At 43.2% G+C, this 18,478-nt stretch overlaps 1 protein-coding gene across 1 annotated transcript; it reads right to left on the bottom strand.

The window, feature by feature from the left end:
* Window positions 1-1,839: 1,839 nt before the first annotated feature.
* On the bottom strand, window positions 1,840-14,181 carry LOC119167045 (uncharacterized). The gene is made up of 8 exons (XM_037418456.2): window positions 13,913-14,181; window positions 10,407-10,516; window positions 10,143-10,340; window positions 9,991-10,078; window positions 6,707-6,922; window positions 4,966-5,140; window positions 4,778-4,851; window positions 1,840-2,161 (listed from the first exon to the last, which is right to left on the bottom strand). Exons 1-8 carry the CDS (start codon window positions 14,051-14,053, stop codon window positions 1,901-1,903), a joined length of 1,263 nt encoding a protein of 420 aa, XP_037274353.1. The 5' UTR covers window positions 14,054-14,181; the 3' UTR covers window positions 1,840-1,900.
* Between the last annotated feature and the right edge of the window lie 4,297 nt (window positions 14,182-18,478).

Here is an 18,478-nt window from a genome sequence, read left to right as displayed (position 1 = left end):
AAAAACAACGCAAAACGCAGCATAGAAGACAGGAAATGCAGGGGTTGCCGGACGAAGCTAACTGGCTCTTTTCGCATCGAAACAACAACAATAAAAAGCGGCGTAAACAACAGCAAAAACAAAGAAAGAAGTCTTTCGTCACGATTTCTTGGTCAAGCAAACACGCTTCCACCGCGAGGAAGCGGCACACGACAGTACGTTGCAAAAACAATGGAGCCCTTTTGTCCTGCACGACACCTTCGCGAACTACGCTCAGTACCACGCAAGTCTGCCTCGTCGTAATAATAAAAGGTTCCCCGGAGCGTCTGCGGTGATAGGCGTGAGCGGCGATACCCACGAAGGCGCATAAATATTCCGTGTTTTCGAGAGGCACGCGAACTGACGCGAACGCCGGCGTATTCAGCGAAGGGCGTTTGAGCCACTTCCGGTGCACAATAAGAAGAGGACTATACGCTTAGGAGCTGGAGAAACATAGAGGCAGCCAGCTCGGCGCAACAGCTGCACGCATATCGTATGCGCTCCTTATGCACTCGTGAACTCTGCCGCACACACAGAGCACAACACAGCCACCACGCACACGTGCACGACATAAACATCACAGGGGTATGAGCTTGAGCCAGGCGCGTAGCCAGAAATGTTTTTAGAGGGGAGGGCACCCTCTGAAAATGGTCATTTTTCGCTCTGTATGCAATAGCGAATAAAAATTTCGGGGGAGGATTGGGGCCAGAGCCCGGTGTGCCACTCTCTGGCTACGTCCTTGGCTATGCCCCTGGCTTGAGCTGTTGGCTTGGCTTCATAACACGAAACAGCGTGCGCAAACGGCACAAGAAAGCGCCAAGGCTTGCACTCTTAAAAAAAGGGTTGTAATACTTACTAAGTTTCACTTACTAAGTGCTTGTCACATATGTTACTACCCTCTTAGTAACTGGAGTTAGTAACAAGAGGCTTAGTAACCGCTACTAAGCAAGTATGTTAGTAACGGATACTACCATCTTAGTAACAGGTGCTACCCTCTTAGTAACAGAAGTTGCAGCATCTTAGTAACATATACTACCCTCTTAGTAACTGAAGCAAGCAGCGTGTTAGTAACAAGTACTACCCCCTTAGTAACTGAATCAAGCAGCATGTTAGTAACAGATACTACCCTCTTAGTAACAGAAGAAAGCAGTACCTTAGTAACAGATACTACCCTCTTAGTAACAGGTTCTACTATTTTAGTAACTACAGCAAGCAGTCTGTTAGTAACAAATACTACCTTCTTAGTAACTGCAGCAAGCAGCATGCTCGTAACAGATAGTACCCTCTTAGTAACTGAAGCAAGCAGTATCTTAGTAATAGATACTACCCTCTTAGTAACTGCAGCAAGAAGTCTGTTAGTAACAGATACTACCCTCTTAGTAACTGCAGCAAGCAGCATGTTAGTAACACATACTACCCTCTTAGTAACTGAAGCAAGCAGCCTCTTAGTAACAGATACTACCCTCTTAGTAAATAAAGCAAGCAGCATGTTTGTAACAAATACTACCCTCTTAGCAACCAGTTAGTAATTGGTCCTAACCACTTACTAAGTGCAAATCGTAACACGTCCCACACTACTTGATAAAAACATTACGAACTTAGAAGCTTCAGTAACATACTAATCGCTAATCACTCTCCGACTGCTTTAGTTGCACGGTAAAGTGCAGGAAACCTCAGATAATGAGAGGATCCCAAATATAGGTGAAGTGCGGCTCTACAACTAGATTTCTTGTGCATGTTGTTGGTGAAAGGCTTTCTGCAGACATGACGAAAACCACAAGTTTCATCATCTAACATGCCATAAATACATAACTTTCAGCATTTGATACACACACTTCAATCTTTATTATATAAGCTCTGCTTATTGCACATTGCTGTCAGATCAGCTCTTGATCGACGAAATCGTCCTTAAAAGTAGTGGTGCTCTGGGCACACTTGGTAGTCCACAAAAGTACTCGAGGAGCGTTAAGGTGTTTTTGTTACTCTCCGAGTACATGATGTCCAGTACCCAATACAGTTCCATGATAGCCGTCATGCCGGCTATAACATCGACGACATGAATGTTGAATGCCTCAAACACTACGGTCATTTCTTCGGCCTCTCTGATACTTGTTCCCTCAAAACAAAGAGCAGGGTAGATGTCCTGTAAAGTTAAACATTAGTATTAGCCATTAGCAGAATCAAAATGCTAAAAAATGGAAAAGAGCAAATTTTTTTCAAATGGTGACAACGAATAATAAAAGAAACAACACAAATGAGAGTTGACTCGTGACTCAAATTTCATTGCACATGAAACGTATATATTGTCACAGAGTCATGATCCGGACGAAGCAAGCAGTCGGGCTGCCGAAGATTAAATCTTTATTTCGCTGAACTTGTGGCCGCGAAAGGAAAAGACACTTTGCAAATAATGTACAGCCGCAGTCACGTCTGCGTATAGTGCACGAGCAGCCGGCGTTGCTCTGTGGCAAGACACCTTGCGGCCGTTGTAGGTTGTGACGCCGCGTGCACAGGAGCATGCGCGGCCTTACAAACGTGCAGGCCTGCTCTGCACGGGTGACAACGTTGGCAGGTGTGCTTGTTTAACCAAAAATCCGCGCTCGCTCAAGGCACTTTGGTCATATCTATTGCATAAGAAGAGGCGCGTTTCGACTGATAACACACGCTGCAAAACAACGCACTCTTTGTGATCGTTTTGATTCTGTGGCCGTCTAGACTTTTTTTTTTCCGCAGCTGTTGGCATCATCATATCTACATATAATCGCATGCCTCAAAAAAGCCACAAAGCTTGCATCATTGGTGCAGGCTCGCTATATCCATCAAAATGCCCTTTGTTTTATGAAATAGATGTGACGAAAGTGCCCTGAGGGATCGCGAATCTTTGGCTAAACAGGTACACTTTCCACCATTCTCACCTGTGCAAAACAGGCCCGCATGTCTGTAAAGCTGTGCATGCTCCTGTGCACGCGACATCACAACCCGCAATGACCACACAAGGTGTCGTGCCGCAAAGCAAGGCCGGCTGCTCACGCGCTATACGCAGACGTGGCCCATCTGTACATTGCACTGTTAGTGGCGAACAAAGCGATGTCCATTGGTCCTCTGACAGGTGGTAAAGCGTGCTTGTTTTTATACATGTGCGATCAAAGATTCCAGCATTATCAATGGTGGCCGCGTAATCACTCAACGAAGCAAGACTACAGTCGACGTCGGATTTCCCGGACGCCCAAAATTCCGGACATGCCCGATTTCCCGGACTCATCTGCGGCACCGTCAAGTTCCCCATAGAGTCAATGTATTAAAAAGTCCGAAATTCCGGACGCTTATAGCCTTTGGCATCCAATTTCCCGTACTTTTTACTGTTAACCGCCGACCGAAAGTTACCATTGACGCCGCCATTTTGTTTGTTTTTATATCCTCGAACCCGCCATACTCGCACCGTTGCCAACTCCCGCACCGCGCCGCGGCTGCCGTAACCTCGAAACCGCATGTGTCAATCTATTGCTAGCCGCGGCTTAGCCAAGCCAAACCTCGCTGAGTTCGTTCACGTGTTGTTTTGTCAGCTCTGCAGTCGTGCCTGCGGTTGATCGTTTGCTGCTGCGCGCTATCTTCAGTGATCACGTTTCCCGACCTCCAGCATCCATCGAGTTCCTAGCCGTTTCGTGCTGCACTTTTCGTCTAGCGGATTCACCATTTACAGCGATGGCACCAACTGCTCCTTCGTCCTGCGCCCTGCCGGCGTGTCGATTCCAGCTGGGATAACCTTTGAGGGCTTCGCCGACGCTGACAAAGACCTTGAGCTATGTGCGGACTTAACCGATCACGAAATCATTCGTCAAGTTACGGAGGATTCCGACGACTCTGACACCGTGAACGAAGAGCCATCACCTACCCAGCCAACGAGCTCGGAGTTGACGTGAGCACTGATGACACTATCATCAATGTACAGCAGCAACATGACGTTGACTGAAATTGAGGCAGACATGATCGCGGGCAAGAGGAACGTCGTGCAAAAGAAAATAGGCGACTACTTCGCGCCCAAGTGCTGACCTATGAGGTAGCGCAGGCCACGTCAGATTTTTTTTATAAATAAACGGCTATTTTCAGAGCCACCTAAACGATGTATTGGCTGAATTGCAATGGAAATCTTGTACTCCGGTCATTACCCTCTCAGTCAGCGAAAAATACCTACAAGAAAAGGTGCATTTTCACGTGCATTCGTTTTTGCGGACGTTTTCGTGGTCCCTTGAGGGTCCGGGAAATCGGACGTCGACTGTATTGGCGTCCGGCGCGCAATCATAACGGAATCATCTAACACAATCGTGAGGCTTCCAACACACCACGCCGTGGTCTGAGTGGAGTCTTGTAAACAAACATTGCGGGTGAGACCCGAATACATCAAGATAATATGCATTGCAATATACTAAGAGAAAATTTATCAACGGAAACGCTAAAGCACGACATGACCTTCTGGCATAAGCACACGTGCTCATCTAGAAATGACAATTCCCTCTGCGACAAACAGATGCAGAAGAAATGCTCATTTCTAAAGAAGCAGGCATGGTCATTCCAAAAGGTCATGTCACGCTTTAGTGTTTATTATAATAGGGTTTTCCTTAACATATAAACTTTTAGGGTGCAATGAAATTTATGTCAAAAGTTTTTATTTTTCACTTTACCATTGTTTCTGTGCAAAAAAATTGTGCCGTTTCCTTTTCAATATGCTTTACTTTACTAAATGAAACGTAAAGTTACTTACAGGGCCCCTCAGAAATTTCGGCTTCTCTTTCAGCAGCAGTGGGAGGAGTTCTATTAAGGCAACTGCAAATCGATCTGGAAAAGGATTGTTATTGCAATATCACAGCAATAATATCACAATCACACAGCAATATCACAACAGTAATACAAAGAGAACCTAGAATGACTGAACATACTTTACATACTTACATTTACGGCTATTGCCTTCCAGTTTTTCAAGCTCCTTCTCGAGCTCCTTCACCAGGTCCTTTGTTGAATGGCGAGTTTTCAGTAGCTCCAGAATCCTGGGTCCAAAGTTGTTGAAAAATTCCAACAGCTTTTTTTCCATCTGGATGCTTGTTATTGCTGTAAATTCTTCATGAAGCTATAATCATAGAAGTATATTTAAATTAATTTGCAATTACAAATCTGGGCAACAAGTTTCCAGCTAACATATAAATGAAATGAAGGTCAAAAAGACACTTGGCAGTCAATTCGTCGTAGAGAAAACAAAAACACACATGGGTGTATCTAGATATTTACAGAGCAGGTCCCAATTTTTTTTGGCTGAACACATTAAAAAATTTTTATATCGCGAAGTGGCTTATTTTATCAAAAACAAGTTTATTTGCTTCTGCAGGTGTAGTTGTTGTCAGAATGATACTAACCTAAAAAAAAATGATTCAAATGCAGTTTATGGCATCATTTCAGTGCTTACGTCAGAGTGAATGCGAATGGACAATGCCCAATATACCTTGATGCATTTTCAGATTTGTCTGAATTTGAGCACGAAAAAAAAAATTGACTCAAATATTGACTCCACTGCAGGCCTTTGTCCTGCAGTGGACGTAATCAGGCTGATGATGATGATTCAAATTATCAACACTATGTGCCATCTGCTACCCAAAATTATTTTTTTTTTGGCAACATCATAAGACATTCTCGAAAATTTCTGTTGTAGCTGACAGCCATCATGAGTAAAAAAAGAAAAATAAATGCAAAAGCAAATATATAAAACTAAGCAGACAAAGTTGTCTCAATGCACAAGTCATTTACTGCAATCTGTTTTGCTATTGCTATTGTGGAATGGTGGCATAAACATGTTATTATTTTACATGTCGGCCAGTGTTTGCCCACTGAAATGAAATCAATTAAAAATGCTTTGTCAAACAAACAAAAAATAAATAAAAAAGCCAGGAGTTAGTGTCAAGTGCTTTCATAACACTGGTAGCGGCTTAGGCTTGTTGGATATTCATGACAGTAGAATACTAGCGCGAGAACACATGGACAGAAGAAGAGTGAACGGCACACTGCACTTGTTACAACATAGTTTATTGCTGCAGCCGTAACATACACCTAATTAAAAAAACACGAAGGTGTGTAACATAATTTTAATTATATACTTGAGGAGTTGCACCTACATGTATTTAAGCGCATGTTACAGCTGCAGCAATAAACTATGTTGCGAGAAGTGCAGTGTGTCGTCCACTCTTTTCTCCATGTGTTTTCGTGCTAGTATTCTACTGCTTTCATAAGCCTGGTAGTCAAGGATTTGGGACTGTATAATGATCGTATCGAACCATCCACGGGACGCTTTTTGGTAAACTTTGTTAGAGTGTGAACATACTTAAATTTTAAAACAGATTTGGAGCCAGTGGTCTGGGAAGCAGAAATATGCTCGAAATAGCTAAGCAGACAGCCTCTTGCTTCCCTGCATGCATTTAACATAAAAATGAGGCTTTAAGTCAGTAAAGAATGAATGAATAATTCCTTAAAAACTTGACCATAGCACTGTTGTGCAAGCAATGCCTGCTTCAATGTAGTACAGCTAAAGACCCACTAACCTGTTCACAAGCTACTTTTGAAAACCTATTCAAGTTTCAAAAAGACAGCTGGTAAATATCGTAAGTGAAAGCATGCAATGCAGATGCTGCATTCACATGATACTGACCATCTCAACATTTCCTAAAGCGGGATACTTTTCAAGTATCTCAGCTGTTGTAGGCACTGTATCTTTCATCCACGACCTCCTAGAAGAGCGTGTCTGCTTCATCGATTCGCTCAATTTCTGGAGGTCCGGAGCACGCTTCGACATCTCTTTGGACATGAATTCCAAGTGTCCCACTAAAACACCTTCATCGTGGTCATCATATGGGATGCTTGTTGTCTAACAGGGTAAAAAAAAAAAGTAGAACGAACACTTGTATAAGGCAACCATAGTCTTCCTGGAATTAAGGCAACATGCTGCTACCTAGTTATGTCATTAACCCCCCCCCCACATTTTTTATTTTTTTTAAAATGGGGCTTGTTGAAGCAGAAAAAGACAGCTCATGCGGAGTGCCGTTTTAGTGCCAAAACATTTCACTTACTCAAGCGATGATGAAGCCGTAGACTGTTATTAGCGAGCTAAGCCCCATGCAAATGTTACTTGTAAAACATTGAAATGAACTTAAAAACAGAAATTGCTACCACGCGGCGTTGCCGTTTAGTTTGTGCAGCAATGGCACTATCTTGAGGTTTCCGTTTTCCATAGACCTCCTTGGCTTCCTGCACAGCAGGCAGAGTACTGAGAGTTCTTCGCATGTACCCGAATTTATACTGGATGGATACTTTCCAAGAGTCCTGCAAATAAGCATATTGGACTTTGGAAGACTATTTACATAGAGATTACGTAGTGGTCTCATTGAAGTTCATGCTACATAAACAAATATTTGAGATAAAAAGAAACATGATGTTAGGTGCAACACATTAAAGGGACACAAAAGAGAAACAATGAATTTGTTAAGATTGATAAATTGTGCTCAGAGTTCTATAGCGTAATTTATTTCACCATCATAGGTGTATTGATAGAGGAGAAAATTGAGTTCAAAATTTCATTTTTAAATTTTGTGTGCACGTGATCTAAAATATTTCAAAGCGTATTGTATTTTGATAGTGCCATTTTTTGGGCTTGCTGGTAAATAGAACTTGACGACATATTGAGCGCTAAGAGACAGGGACATGAGGGAGTGGACAACACAATGCGCTAGCTTCAACAATTTTTATTTTCAGGAAACGCCAAGCTATATATCCGTGCACAGTGGTGCCACCAGTCTATCCACTAGCCACTTTCCCGATCTAACAGGTCAACTGACGGTGCACTTACGCACGTGTCACCTTTGCGAAAGATAGCATCAGCTTCAATTATCTCTCGCACGTCTGTATCTTCATGCTTCGCCACAGCAGGCCTGCTGTCAGGTGCTCCTAGAACTATCGCAAACATTCGCAAGCATGATACATTCGCAAGCAGAAACATTCGCAAGCAGAACTATCGCAAGCATGATATCTCGTTAAAGAGCCCTGAGCCTAATTTAGGCATGTGTCAAGTTATAAAAAAAACTTTTAAGCATCTGCAGGATCCTTCATCCGATGCAAATGAAGCTGCAATCTGCAACCACAACAATAGAGTGTTCTTCACACTTAAAAGTGGGAAGAACACTACGGTTCATAAAAATATATGTTGCTATATCAAGGACACATAATTTTGCACCAACCTATGGCACTGGTCAAACATCATCACTTGTATAGGATTGTGTGTGTTCATAAGTGCAACTTATCTGGTATATTCAAGCAACAAATATCTTTTTCTTTTCCCACATTTAATTAAATGTGTAGGTAACAAAGTATCACACACATGAGTGTTAATTACCCCTTATGTAATCAGACAATGCGGGCCATCAATGGAAGCCGTACGAGGTTAAACACACTCCAGTAGGGCTCGCATTTCTCACTGACCAAGGCTAATACTCAATATAAAACATTACAGTAAGCACAGACAACAATGCAACGATGATTATGCGATTATGTAGTCTAGATGTTCCGCTGCAGAACTTGAGCCAACGTATGTTTTACTTACTGCTAGACGCATTTCTTCGATGACAGAACACGTGCAAGAACCAGTAGTACACTTCACAAATATTTAACTTTCTTAAAACAAAAAGTAATTTGATAAAACTGTCTCCACGAATAGATAATTGATGTTGCTAGTAAATATGCTATTTAGCATAATTTTACTAGAACAACCTCAGTGTAAAATTTACGACTAAACTAGAGCAAAAATTACCTTTTATGCAACTTTGTCGCCAGCTTTGCAAGCCATTTGACAGTATATGTGTCTCAAACTATTTTTTGTGTGACAGTAAAAGCTTCTGACACTCAAACAATACAAAATATTGCATATCACTAAATGTAGTCTGTTTGTAAAAAAATCCCAAACATTAAAAATTGTGTCCATATTTAAGGTAACATAAAAACCCATGCAAACATAAAAGTTTGTTAAACCTATTTTTAGTAAAAAGCCTACCATCATTCTATAGGAAAAATTTTGTCCTAACTTAATTTGGAAAGACCAGATTTTTTCACTACGCGTGTTACAAGCTAAAGTTTCAAGCTTTCCGAAAAAACTTCATGTGTGGCTTGCTGCTCCCAGTCAGTCAGTGAAGAACTTTGTTTATTGATCCTGAGGACCTTTTTTCACCCAAAAATATTTCGGCGGGCCACTTCTTGCTTTATATGGATGGTCCATTGTTGATATCGCAGATGGTTGAGCGCCAAGGCTCGTACAAGTTGGCGTTGAATGACCCATACAATGACCCATACATTAGCTTACCGACTTACCCAACTCCAACGCACACAACATTTACATGAAAAAAAAAAAATAGTGCAAACCCCGATTCTAATGTGCACTTGTGCTCCTTCACCCCCCCTCCGCCCTCAGATAAAAGGACTTGTTACTTGCTTGTGCTACATTCTATGTTTAGCCTTGTAGCTCTCAAATGTTTGTTTTCGTTCTTTATTCCTAGTTTTCCCATTCACATACATTTTGCTTTTTTTTTTTATTGCCATGAAAGCAGATGTTGGTGCACAAATGAGGCACCAGCTACTCCTTAGTTCTAGAAGTGACAAAACATGCCACAAGCCAGGTTCGAAAATTGCACGTAAAATAGTGCATTCCGCGTGACACCAGATTGTTACTAATTAGCATGCAGCACACACAATATACAATTTTAATATCACCGTGCCGGTCCGATATGATGTCTCGAGAATGCAAAGAATATAGTTATTCAAACAATCTTATATGTTTCACCGTTTTCTTTTCCAGTCCCTTTTTCTTTCCAACTGATAGCATTATCATAATCTGCCAAACATTTTCTGTGGATATTGCGATATGTCCAAATCGTAAAAAATTTCACTTACCCAACCAGTACCAATTGTGTCTCTAAGGACAGGGTATTCAACAACGAGTGCCTTTGAAGCAGCCTCATAGAGCCGCCTTCCTGGGTATCTATGAAAGCAACAAATGTTCAGCCGGTATTCAATAATATACAGGAGAGTACGGAGGCACTTACACAGTGAAGTTCATCAAATGGTGGCTTAACCAAGACACAATCCTTGATTTTGTCCGACTCGAAACTTTTCCGAGTTCTGTATTGCCAATGGCAACTTTTAGGTCTAAGGGAAGGGGTGGCAGTCTATAATCACTTCCGTGAAAAGGTTGAGTAGTTGATGGCTCCAACTCGGGAGAAACCACAAGCAGTTCATTTGTGCTGAAAACAGGATAAAAATCAGCAGGCTTTCAGTTTGGTGCAACAATTCGAAGTTGAGCTACTCACCTGCAAGCATGAGGCATGGCCTCATCAGTGATTATTCTAATTTTGCTCCCATCACAAAAGACATGGTTCCCTGGAGGGTCGACATAAGCTTCAAATTGTGCATTGTAAACCTGAAAGAAATTTAATGCTTATACAAACACAATTACCGTGGGCAACAAATAATAAAACTTTCAGCTGTCAGTATTATTTCAAAGACATTACTATGCTAGCCACACAGGTGCAATTTGTATGCATGAAGTGAACAAGTGGCAAACTGTTCTTGTTCATTCTTTCCATGTCCCTGTCATGTTTATTTACACATACCAGTTTTACTTTCAAGTGGCAAAAGACAGGCTAGTTGGCGCGTGTACGAGATAAATTAACAGCGCAACCACAGGACGAAGAAAGAAAACATGAGGATAGACGCTGAATATCAACTGTATCAGATAAATTAACAGCGCAAACACAGGACGAAGAAAAAAAAAAAAAACATGAGGATAGGCGCTGAATGTCAACTGAATAGCAAATCCCACATACATCTTGCTGCATGAACATCGAGTGAAGCTTTGGGCTAGTTGGTTTTGCATAAAAAAGTCCATATCGCGCTGTATGTAATTCATTATGAACATCGAATTTTATAGACGATGCATGTGGCAGACTTTGTGTGTTTTTGGAACAAGCAGCACATCCTCTTCTCTTTTTGTTCACTAGGCAACACGTACCACCTGTTTCGTGGGCACTGAGAGCACATGTGAGCAGTAGCACGTCTGCCAGCCTCCTTGATTCGACACTACACCCTATGGATGTCGGGACTGACTGCAGCTTGTCAGATGAACTTCAGTACGACATGAGCAGATGATGCAGAAAACCAGCAGTAGTCAGTCTCGAAAAGCAGGGCTGCGTCTTGTGTGTGCGAGTGTGGTATAATGAATTTTGAATGATGGACAGTTCGATACTTTTTTTCTTCTTCAAATAAGTGAACTCAAAGAGCAACAGGCTCTGCTATGAATGAGGCTTTCAGGAACGACAAGTGCAATGTTTGTGAAGAGGAGACAGAGAAACATTGAAAGATGAAGAAATGCGAGGGGCGCACGAGGAGGCCAGCATGGAAGGCTGGAGTTTCATTGCTTGTTTCCAGTTGCTTGATTTCCATCTGTGCTTTTCCTATACAGCTGGCAGTGCCTATAATGTGCCAAAAACACATGTATTGACTCAGGCTCGGCACCAGTTCTCGGTGACTTTCTGGAGAATCGGTTGGTTTATAAGTGGTTCACATGTTCGGAATGTGGTCGATCTTCTAGCGATATTTACGTCTACAATGGGGAAGCATTAAGAAGCACAAAGCATCATCAGAACATTCGAAATCGCTCGGAATTTGTTCACACTAACAAATGATCTTTTGTCAAAAAGTAGCATAAGATTTCTTGACCTTGTTATGCACTTCTTCACCAGCTGTGTTAGCTAGGAGTATTCACCCTCTCATAGAGCTTGTTGCCCTTTTGAGAGCAAAAGGAGCTAGTGAACCATCTGCCATGTGGAATGCAGTATTTCGTTCCTGCACACACAGGGTGTGGCCCAGCTTTCCAAGCTAAATTGAGACTAATTACTGCTGGTTTTGCATGTCATCTGCTCGTGTCGCTGCTTGAAGTTCTACTGATGGTGGTGCATGAGCATGATGCAGAATTAGTAATACTACTGTCATTCCTTCTTTCCATAGTGTGTCGCATCAAATAAAAATGACAGCTGGACACACTAGTGCTCACATGGTGTTTTTCAGCACCCTTGAAGCTGGTTATACATCACTTCCTGAACAAAAGGTAAGAGGCAGTGCCACTTGTTTCAAGAAAAAGACCATGTGTGCTACAGGCAGCATCTAAGAAATTCAATGCTGATGCGGCAAGATCACGGTGCAAGAATATTCTAGGTGAGTGAACGCCGGGACTATTCGCTGCCTGATAATGTTCTGGTTCGCAAGAGGCCCGAGAGATGGCGCTACAAATTTTGCCCCGGCTTCTCTCCCCCCCCCCCCATCTGGGTGTAGGAAAACCCCGTGACGTAAGAAAGTAACGGCGCTCATTTATTGTCGCCACAACAACTTCGCGCCGCCATCAACCCCGTTCCCTTATCACCCCCCTTTTCAGTGGTGCCGCTCTATGGGTGTCGCGTGGTTGATATCGTGCGATAGGCCAGTTTTCTCAGATTGGGACCCACCGCCCACGTGCTGGATGTGCTTTGCGGATTTTGCCAACAGCCCGCCATGGTCCTCAGTCTGTCGAGCCATCTATCGGCATGCCGCAAACGAGAACATAATCGGTACCTCCCCGCCAAGCGCTCGCTTCGCAACGTTCGTTCACCTGAAGTATTCTTGCACCGTGGGCAAAATGTATGTGGGACAGGCTGAGTGGTGAATGAATAGGTGGCTTCGAGAAGATGCAAATTAATTAAACACTTGTGTCGGGAGCAGCAATTTTGCCATACGTTGTCAGCACTCGTCCTCATGTTTTCTTTTCTTCGTCTTATGATTTTACTGCCAATAACTACTTTGATGCAAGCATGGCTGATACTCTGCAGGATCATTTCTTGTGAGCAGCCTATTATATTCAATGAAATTTCAGTTTATTTTATGCTTTGCATTCTCTAGTGTTGCAAGGTATTCATCATAACATTTCGCAGTAACAGTAACATTTTGGCATTTTTCACTGTGCCAAAAGTGACCCTTTCTCCAATGTAACATAGATAACATAGTAGCAAAAAGGCTGGCATTATTTCTTGTCGTTACAGCTGCATTACAAAACGGAAAAGGGACGTCATTTTAGTGGAAGCAAATACAGCCAGGGGCTTAGCACTTTATTAAGTGCACAGTAACAGTGTGGCCACAGCAGCTAATACAGAAGCTACAACTACACCCTACATTCATGCTTCCCATTATCACGTTTCTTGGTGGCATTGGTTCATCCAAATCCCTTTAGCCATTTGTGCACTGACAAGGCCAGCATACCACAACCTACTATCCCTGACTGAACTGTTGGAGTGGCTTCTGGTGCTCACACAAATGAAACACTTAGGTTCTATTCAAATAAAGGCATCCGATTTTTTTCATTTGGTTTACGTCACCACTTCCTTCGAATTGACACATCACACGTGACACACTATGTATTTTACCTTGGTGTTTATCTTTACGCACATAAGGCCAGTGCTAATTACTTGCGTGAACGAGCACCGGTGCTGAAACACGACCGCCACATTTATGCTTTCATTAAGTGCTTAACAAAGGTACACTATATACGACAAAAATATTGCAGCTCCTCAAGTAAAAAAAAAAGACTGCCTCCCAAGTTGGGACACACTTTCCTTCTTTGTTCTCCTATTCGCGCGCTATTGCAGATGGGTCCCCTGGGTTACTCAGCAATGCCATGTATTGTTCTCCTATTCGCGCGCTATTGCAGATGGGTCCCCTGGGTTACTCAGCAATGCCATGTATGAGCAATGTATGAGCGAAGAAAACAAAAGGCACTTCCAGAACGTACCTCTATTCTGCCGGTTGACGCGACATCTCCAAAATCTGTAGCCTTCACGGCAGCCAAGACATCTTCCATGGTGTGTCCGTTAATGGAGATAATCTTCTTGCGCTCCTTCCATGACACCAAGCATTGAATCGGTGTCGACATTTTCACGGCAGCAAAAAGAAAAAAGCACACAAACGGAGAAGCAGTCCTACGGCAAGTTCAGCAAGGCGCGAAAGAGGCGAACGGCTTACGTGCTTGTCTTGGCTTGTACTACAGTGGCACACAGCGATGGAGAAATAAACACCTCGTTCTTTTACCTCTTTACTCTAGTTCTAGAAAGGCTTCAGAGGTAGTAGTGCGCGCTACCTGCAGTTTTTTTTTATTTGATAATAAAAAGATATTTATGACGTTGAAGAGTTTAGTTACGCCAACTGCATGTGCCTTTAAAAGAAATGAAGGCAGCGCAACATAAAATTAGCACATATTTTTTAGTAATTCCTTAGTAGAGCCGATCTCCTTCATCATCGTATTTGTCTTGGAATGTTGCTGTTGCTGTGATGGTATGCTCAAGCTAGTTGCCGTGGCTGACGTTTTATTGTGCTGTGCTCCTCTAGTTTCGGGCCCAGTGCGCGCAGATTGTTCTGCGGGAATGAATCGCCGTAGTTTGTGTGAGTGAAACAAATTCACGCCATGCATACGTGCCCACGGTGCCCGTTTTCGTCGGCAAAGTTTTGCAAGGTCATATGGCACATCAGAGATCATCGCCACGATACGGATTTTTCTGTCATGTGTGGTGTGCAAGGGTGTGCAAAGACATATCACGAGTTCGAATCGTACCGGAGACACATTTACCGCTGCCATAGAAGCTACGTGGAGCTCGACGAGCCTCAACAGGGGAACGCTGCAGGAAGTGTTACACCGCGGCTGGATGCTACAACAGATGTCACTGCTTTCGACGACGCAGAATTGCCTTCTTCGAGCTCATTTGCCGAAGATACGAGCAACGGACAAGAAAGTACCTGCACTGTGACTGCACACGGTTCTTCTAGCTCTATTCACGACTTCACACTAAAAGTCAAGAAGCAGATGTGTTTACTTTTTTTTCGCGTAGCTGAAGTGCACAAGCTGCCGCACTCTATAACAGAGAGCATTTTTGCCGATTTCAAGGACACCTTTTTTGACATAATGAAGGCATTTGCTTCTCAAATACAACAAAACATCCCCTTAGATTCTGCTGGAGAAGATGTGCAAAAGTTGCTTGCTTGTGACTTTCTGGAAGATGTGTTCCAAAGTGCCAGCACGAAGTCACTCCGGGAAAATTTCGCAAAGGAACATCTTCCTTATGTCAAACCCGAGGAGCACATTCTTGCTGTTGGCGAGACATTTCAGTATGTGCCTATACCTCGTGTCCTCCAAAACCTGATGTTGTCCGAGACTTTTCGTGAACGTTTAGACCAAAGCTTCACAATTGGGCAGCCATCACCAGTTCTCCGAAGTTTTTTTGATGGTGTATTCTTCAAGGAAAAACTGTCGGCACTTCTGGAGAACGGGGCACAATACACTCTGTTTCTTGTTCTTTACAGCGATGAGCTCGAGATTGTGAACCCCTTGGGGTCAAAACGAGGCATTCATAAAGTAATTGTTGTGTACTTTAGTGTGCTCAACCTACATGCTCGTCACAGGTCACAGCTACGCTCCATACATGTAGCTCTTGTTGCGCCATACAGGCTTGTTGACAAGCATGGCATGAAGGCAATCTTGGAACCTGTTGTTTCAGACATTGTGAGATTGGAAGCAACCGGCTTTACAGTGCACATAAATTCAGCTACTGCTAAAGTCAGAGCAATTCTCGTTGCATTTAGTGGCGACAACCTTTCTATGAATAGGCTGGGTGGATTTACCTGTTGTTTTAACAGAGGGCGCCCGTGCAGGTTTTGCACTGCACCATATGCAACTTTTAGCTCTGTATTCCATGAAATGGATGTGCGAATTCGAAACAAGAGTTTGCATGAAACTCACATTGAAGGTGCTAGGGTGAACCAGCCACTAAGCACTGCACTTTATGGTGTGAAAGGTGAATCGCCCCTTTTAAACATTTGGTACTTTGATGCAACACTGCAGCTACCGCCGGACCTGATGCACGATGTGCTTGAGGGAAGCATACCTCACGTTTTAAAGCATGTTTTGCAAGGCCTCATCAGTACCAATGTTATTAGATATTCAGACCTAGATTGCATCACAGCATTCAGTTTTGGTGCACATGACAAGAAAAACAAACCACAAGCTGTCGAAAAACACTTTCTTACTTCGAAAACTCCATATAAGGGCACTGCATCGCAGAAGTGGTGCCTGTTTAGGTTTTTGTCCCTTATGATTGGAGACATTGTTCCGGAACTCAACGAGCACTGGGAAGTGTACTTGCTTTTCAAAAGGATTGTTGACCTCATATTTGCTGACAGCCTTCCACATGACCACCTTGCATGTCTGCAGGATGACATTCGTTACTTTTCATCTTCTTTTGAGATTCTGTACCCTGGCCACGTAATTCCGAAACTTCATTTCCTGGTGCATTATCCAAGACTAATCAATGAACTTGGCCCACTGAAGCAATACTGGTGTATGCGCTATGAGGCCAAACATCAGTATCTCAAATCCATTGCTGTGCGTAACCAAAATTTCAGGAATATTTGTAAGACAATTGCGGGGCGACACCAGTTATTACAGAGCTATGAACTCTGTAATTCAGAGTTTCACAACTCTATTCAGACAACTAAAGCCAGGCCTTTAAAAGAGAAAGATTTGCCCCCTTGCATGGCTGAAGTTTTCTCACCCGGCGTTCCTGTGTGGAAAGTTAATTCTGTGACTGTCGATCAGATAACGTACAAAGTCAAAGATGTGGTCATTCTGCAGAAAGCCATACTACCTAGTTTTGGACAGATCTCAGAGCTGTACATATATTGTGGAGATGTGTTTTGTCTTGTGAATGTGCTCGGGAATACAATGTTTGACAGACATCGTTGGTGCTATGTCGTCGAGAAAACATCAGAACAGAAACTTGTCAAACCGACAAACCTTGCATCATCACAGATTCTCGACCTCTACTTTGATTCTCGACTTGTGTTAAGGCCTGAAGTAATGCTGACTGGTTGAACTCGCAACACTCATCGTATGCAAGCTCAAAAGCTTGAGAAACTACATGCAATACATCGTCGTGCAGAACGTAGATACATACGGACAAAGTGCATGGATGATTAGAGGCTGGCTAGACGATTTGATATATATGTGGCGTTTAACGACCCAAAACCACCATATGATTATGAGAGACGCGGTAGTGGAGGACTCTAGAAATTTTGACCACCTGGGGTTCTTTAAGGTGCACGCAAATCTGAGCACACGGGCCTACAGCATTTTCGCCTCTATCGTAGGCTAACTAGATGCACTCAAAAGAAAATACGACGGCACATGAATAAACTGGCTTGGTGACGTTGGGCATCCTTCTGCGAGTCGTCGGATCCGTGAAAAGCCCCTATTTCTGATATGGAGAACTGTCCGGGCTCTTAGCACAACCTTTGGTCAGCGAGACCCATTCACATCTCTGGCACTTCACCTACAATGTAGATAGATTGACCTCGCAGAATCCTTCTGTCGAAGAATCGCCGTCAAGTCCAATTTCATGAAAACAAGAATAGCAATACTCGACAACCCGCTTCTCTCACGTGATCCCCGCATAGAATGCCCACTTTCTATGGATGAGGTAGAAGTGGCACTGGCACTGTGCAGACGTTCTTCAGCACCCGGACCTGACTGCATTGTGTACCCTTTGTAACCTTGGAGACGAATCTCGGAAGGCACTCTTATGCCTATACGATGACTCCTGGCAGACTGGTATGGTTTACCAAGCATGGAAGTCAAGTCGCCTCATTCCGCTTCTCAAAGCTGGTGAATCTCGTGGATATTGCCTCATACCGTCATATTGTGCTTATCAGTTGTGTGGGAACAACAGTGGAAAGAATTACTTTAACACAAATGAAGTGGTATTTAGAGCACTATGAAATTTATCTAGTATCCATGACTGGATTCAGGCACGGCCATTCATCAATTGACAATGTTGTTAATCTGGTGACATATGTTGAACACCAGAAAGCCTCTAAGAAACTGTGTGCTGCCCTGTTTCTAGACGTTAAGGGAGCTTAAGACAATGTCGCCCATGAAGCCATCCTTAGTGCTTTGGAAACAGTAGGTCTTGGTGGAAAGGTATATGTGTGGGTGTACAGCTACTTACAGCTGAGATCATTCTACGTGACGATGGTGAATGGCCCAACACCTGAGTATTGCAGTAGCCGAGGAGTCCCTCAAGGAGGAGTGCTAAGCCTTACACTTCGCAATATAACCCTCAGTGGACTAGTCGAGCACCTACCAACCACTGAAGAATTTTCTATCTACGCTGACTTCATCAGGTGTGACAAGGCTACAGCTTCGAGACTGCCTTCAGAAAACTGCCACAACGACGTCATGCTACGTTCGTAAACAAGGTCTCGAGGTGTCCTGCGGAAAATGTGCAGTGGTAGCATTCACGCGGAAACCGAT

This window comes from Rhipicephalus microplus, chromosome 9, assembly GCF_043290135.1.
Source record: "Rhipicephalus microplus isolate Deutch F79 chromosome 9, USDA_Rmic, whole genome shotgun sequence".
Lineage (NCBI taxonomy): Eukaryota > Metazoa > Arthropoda > Arachnida > Ixodida > Ixodidae > Rhipicephalus > Rhipicephalus microplus.
The sequence above is the reverse complement of the archived record's forward strand: the minus strand, read 5'-3'. Positions and strand labels throughout refer to the sequence as shown.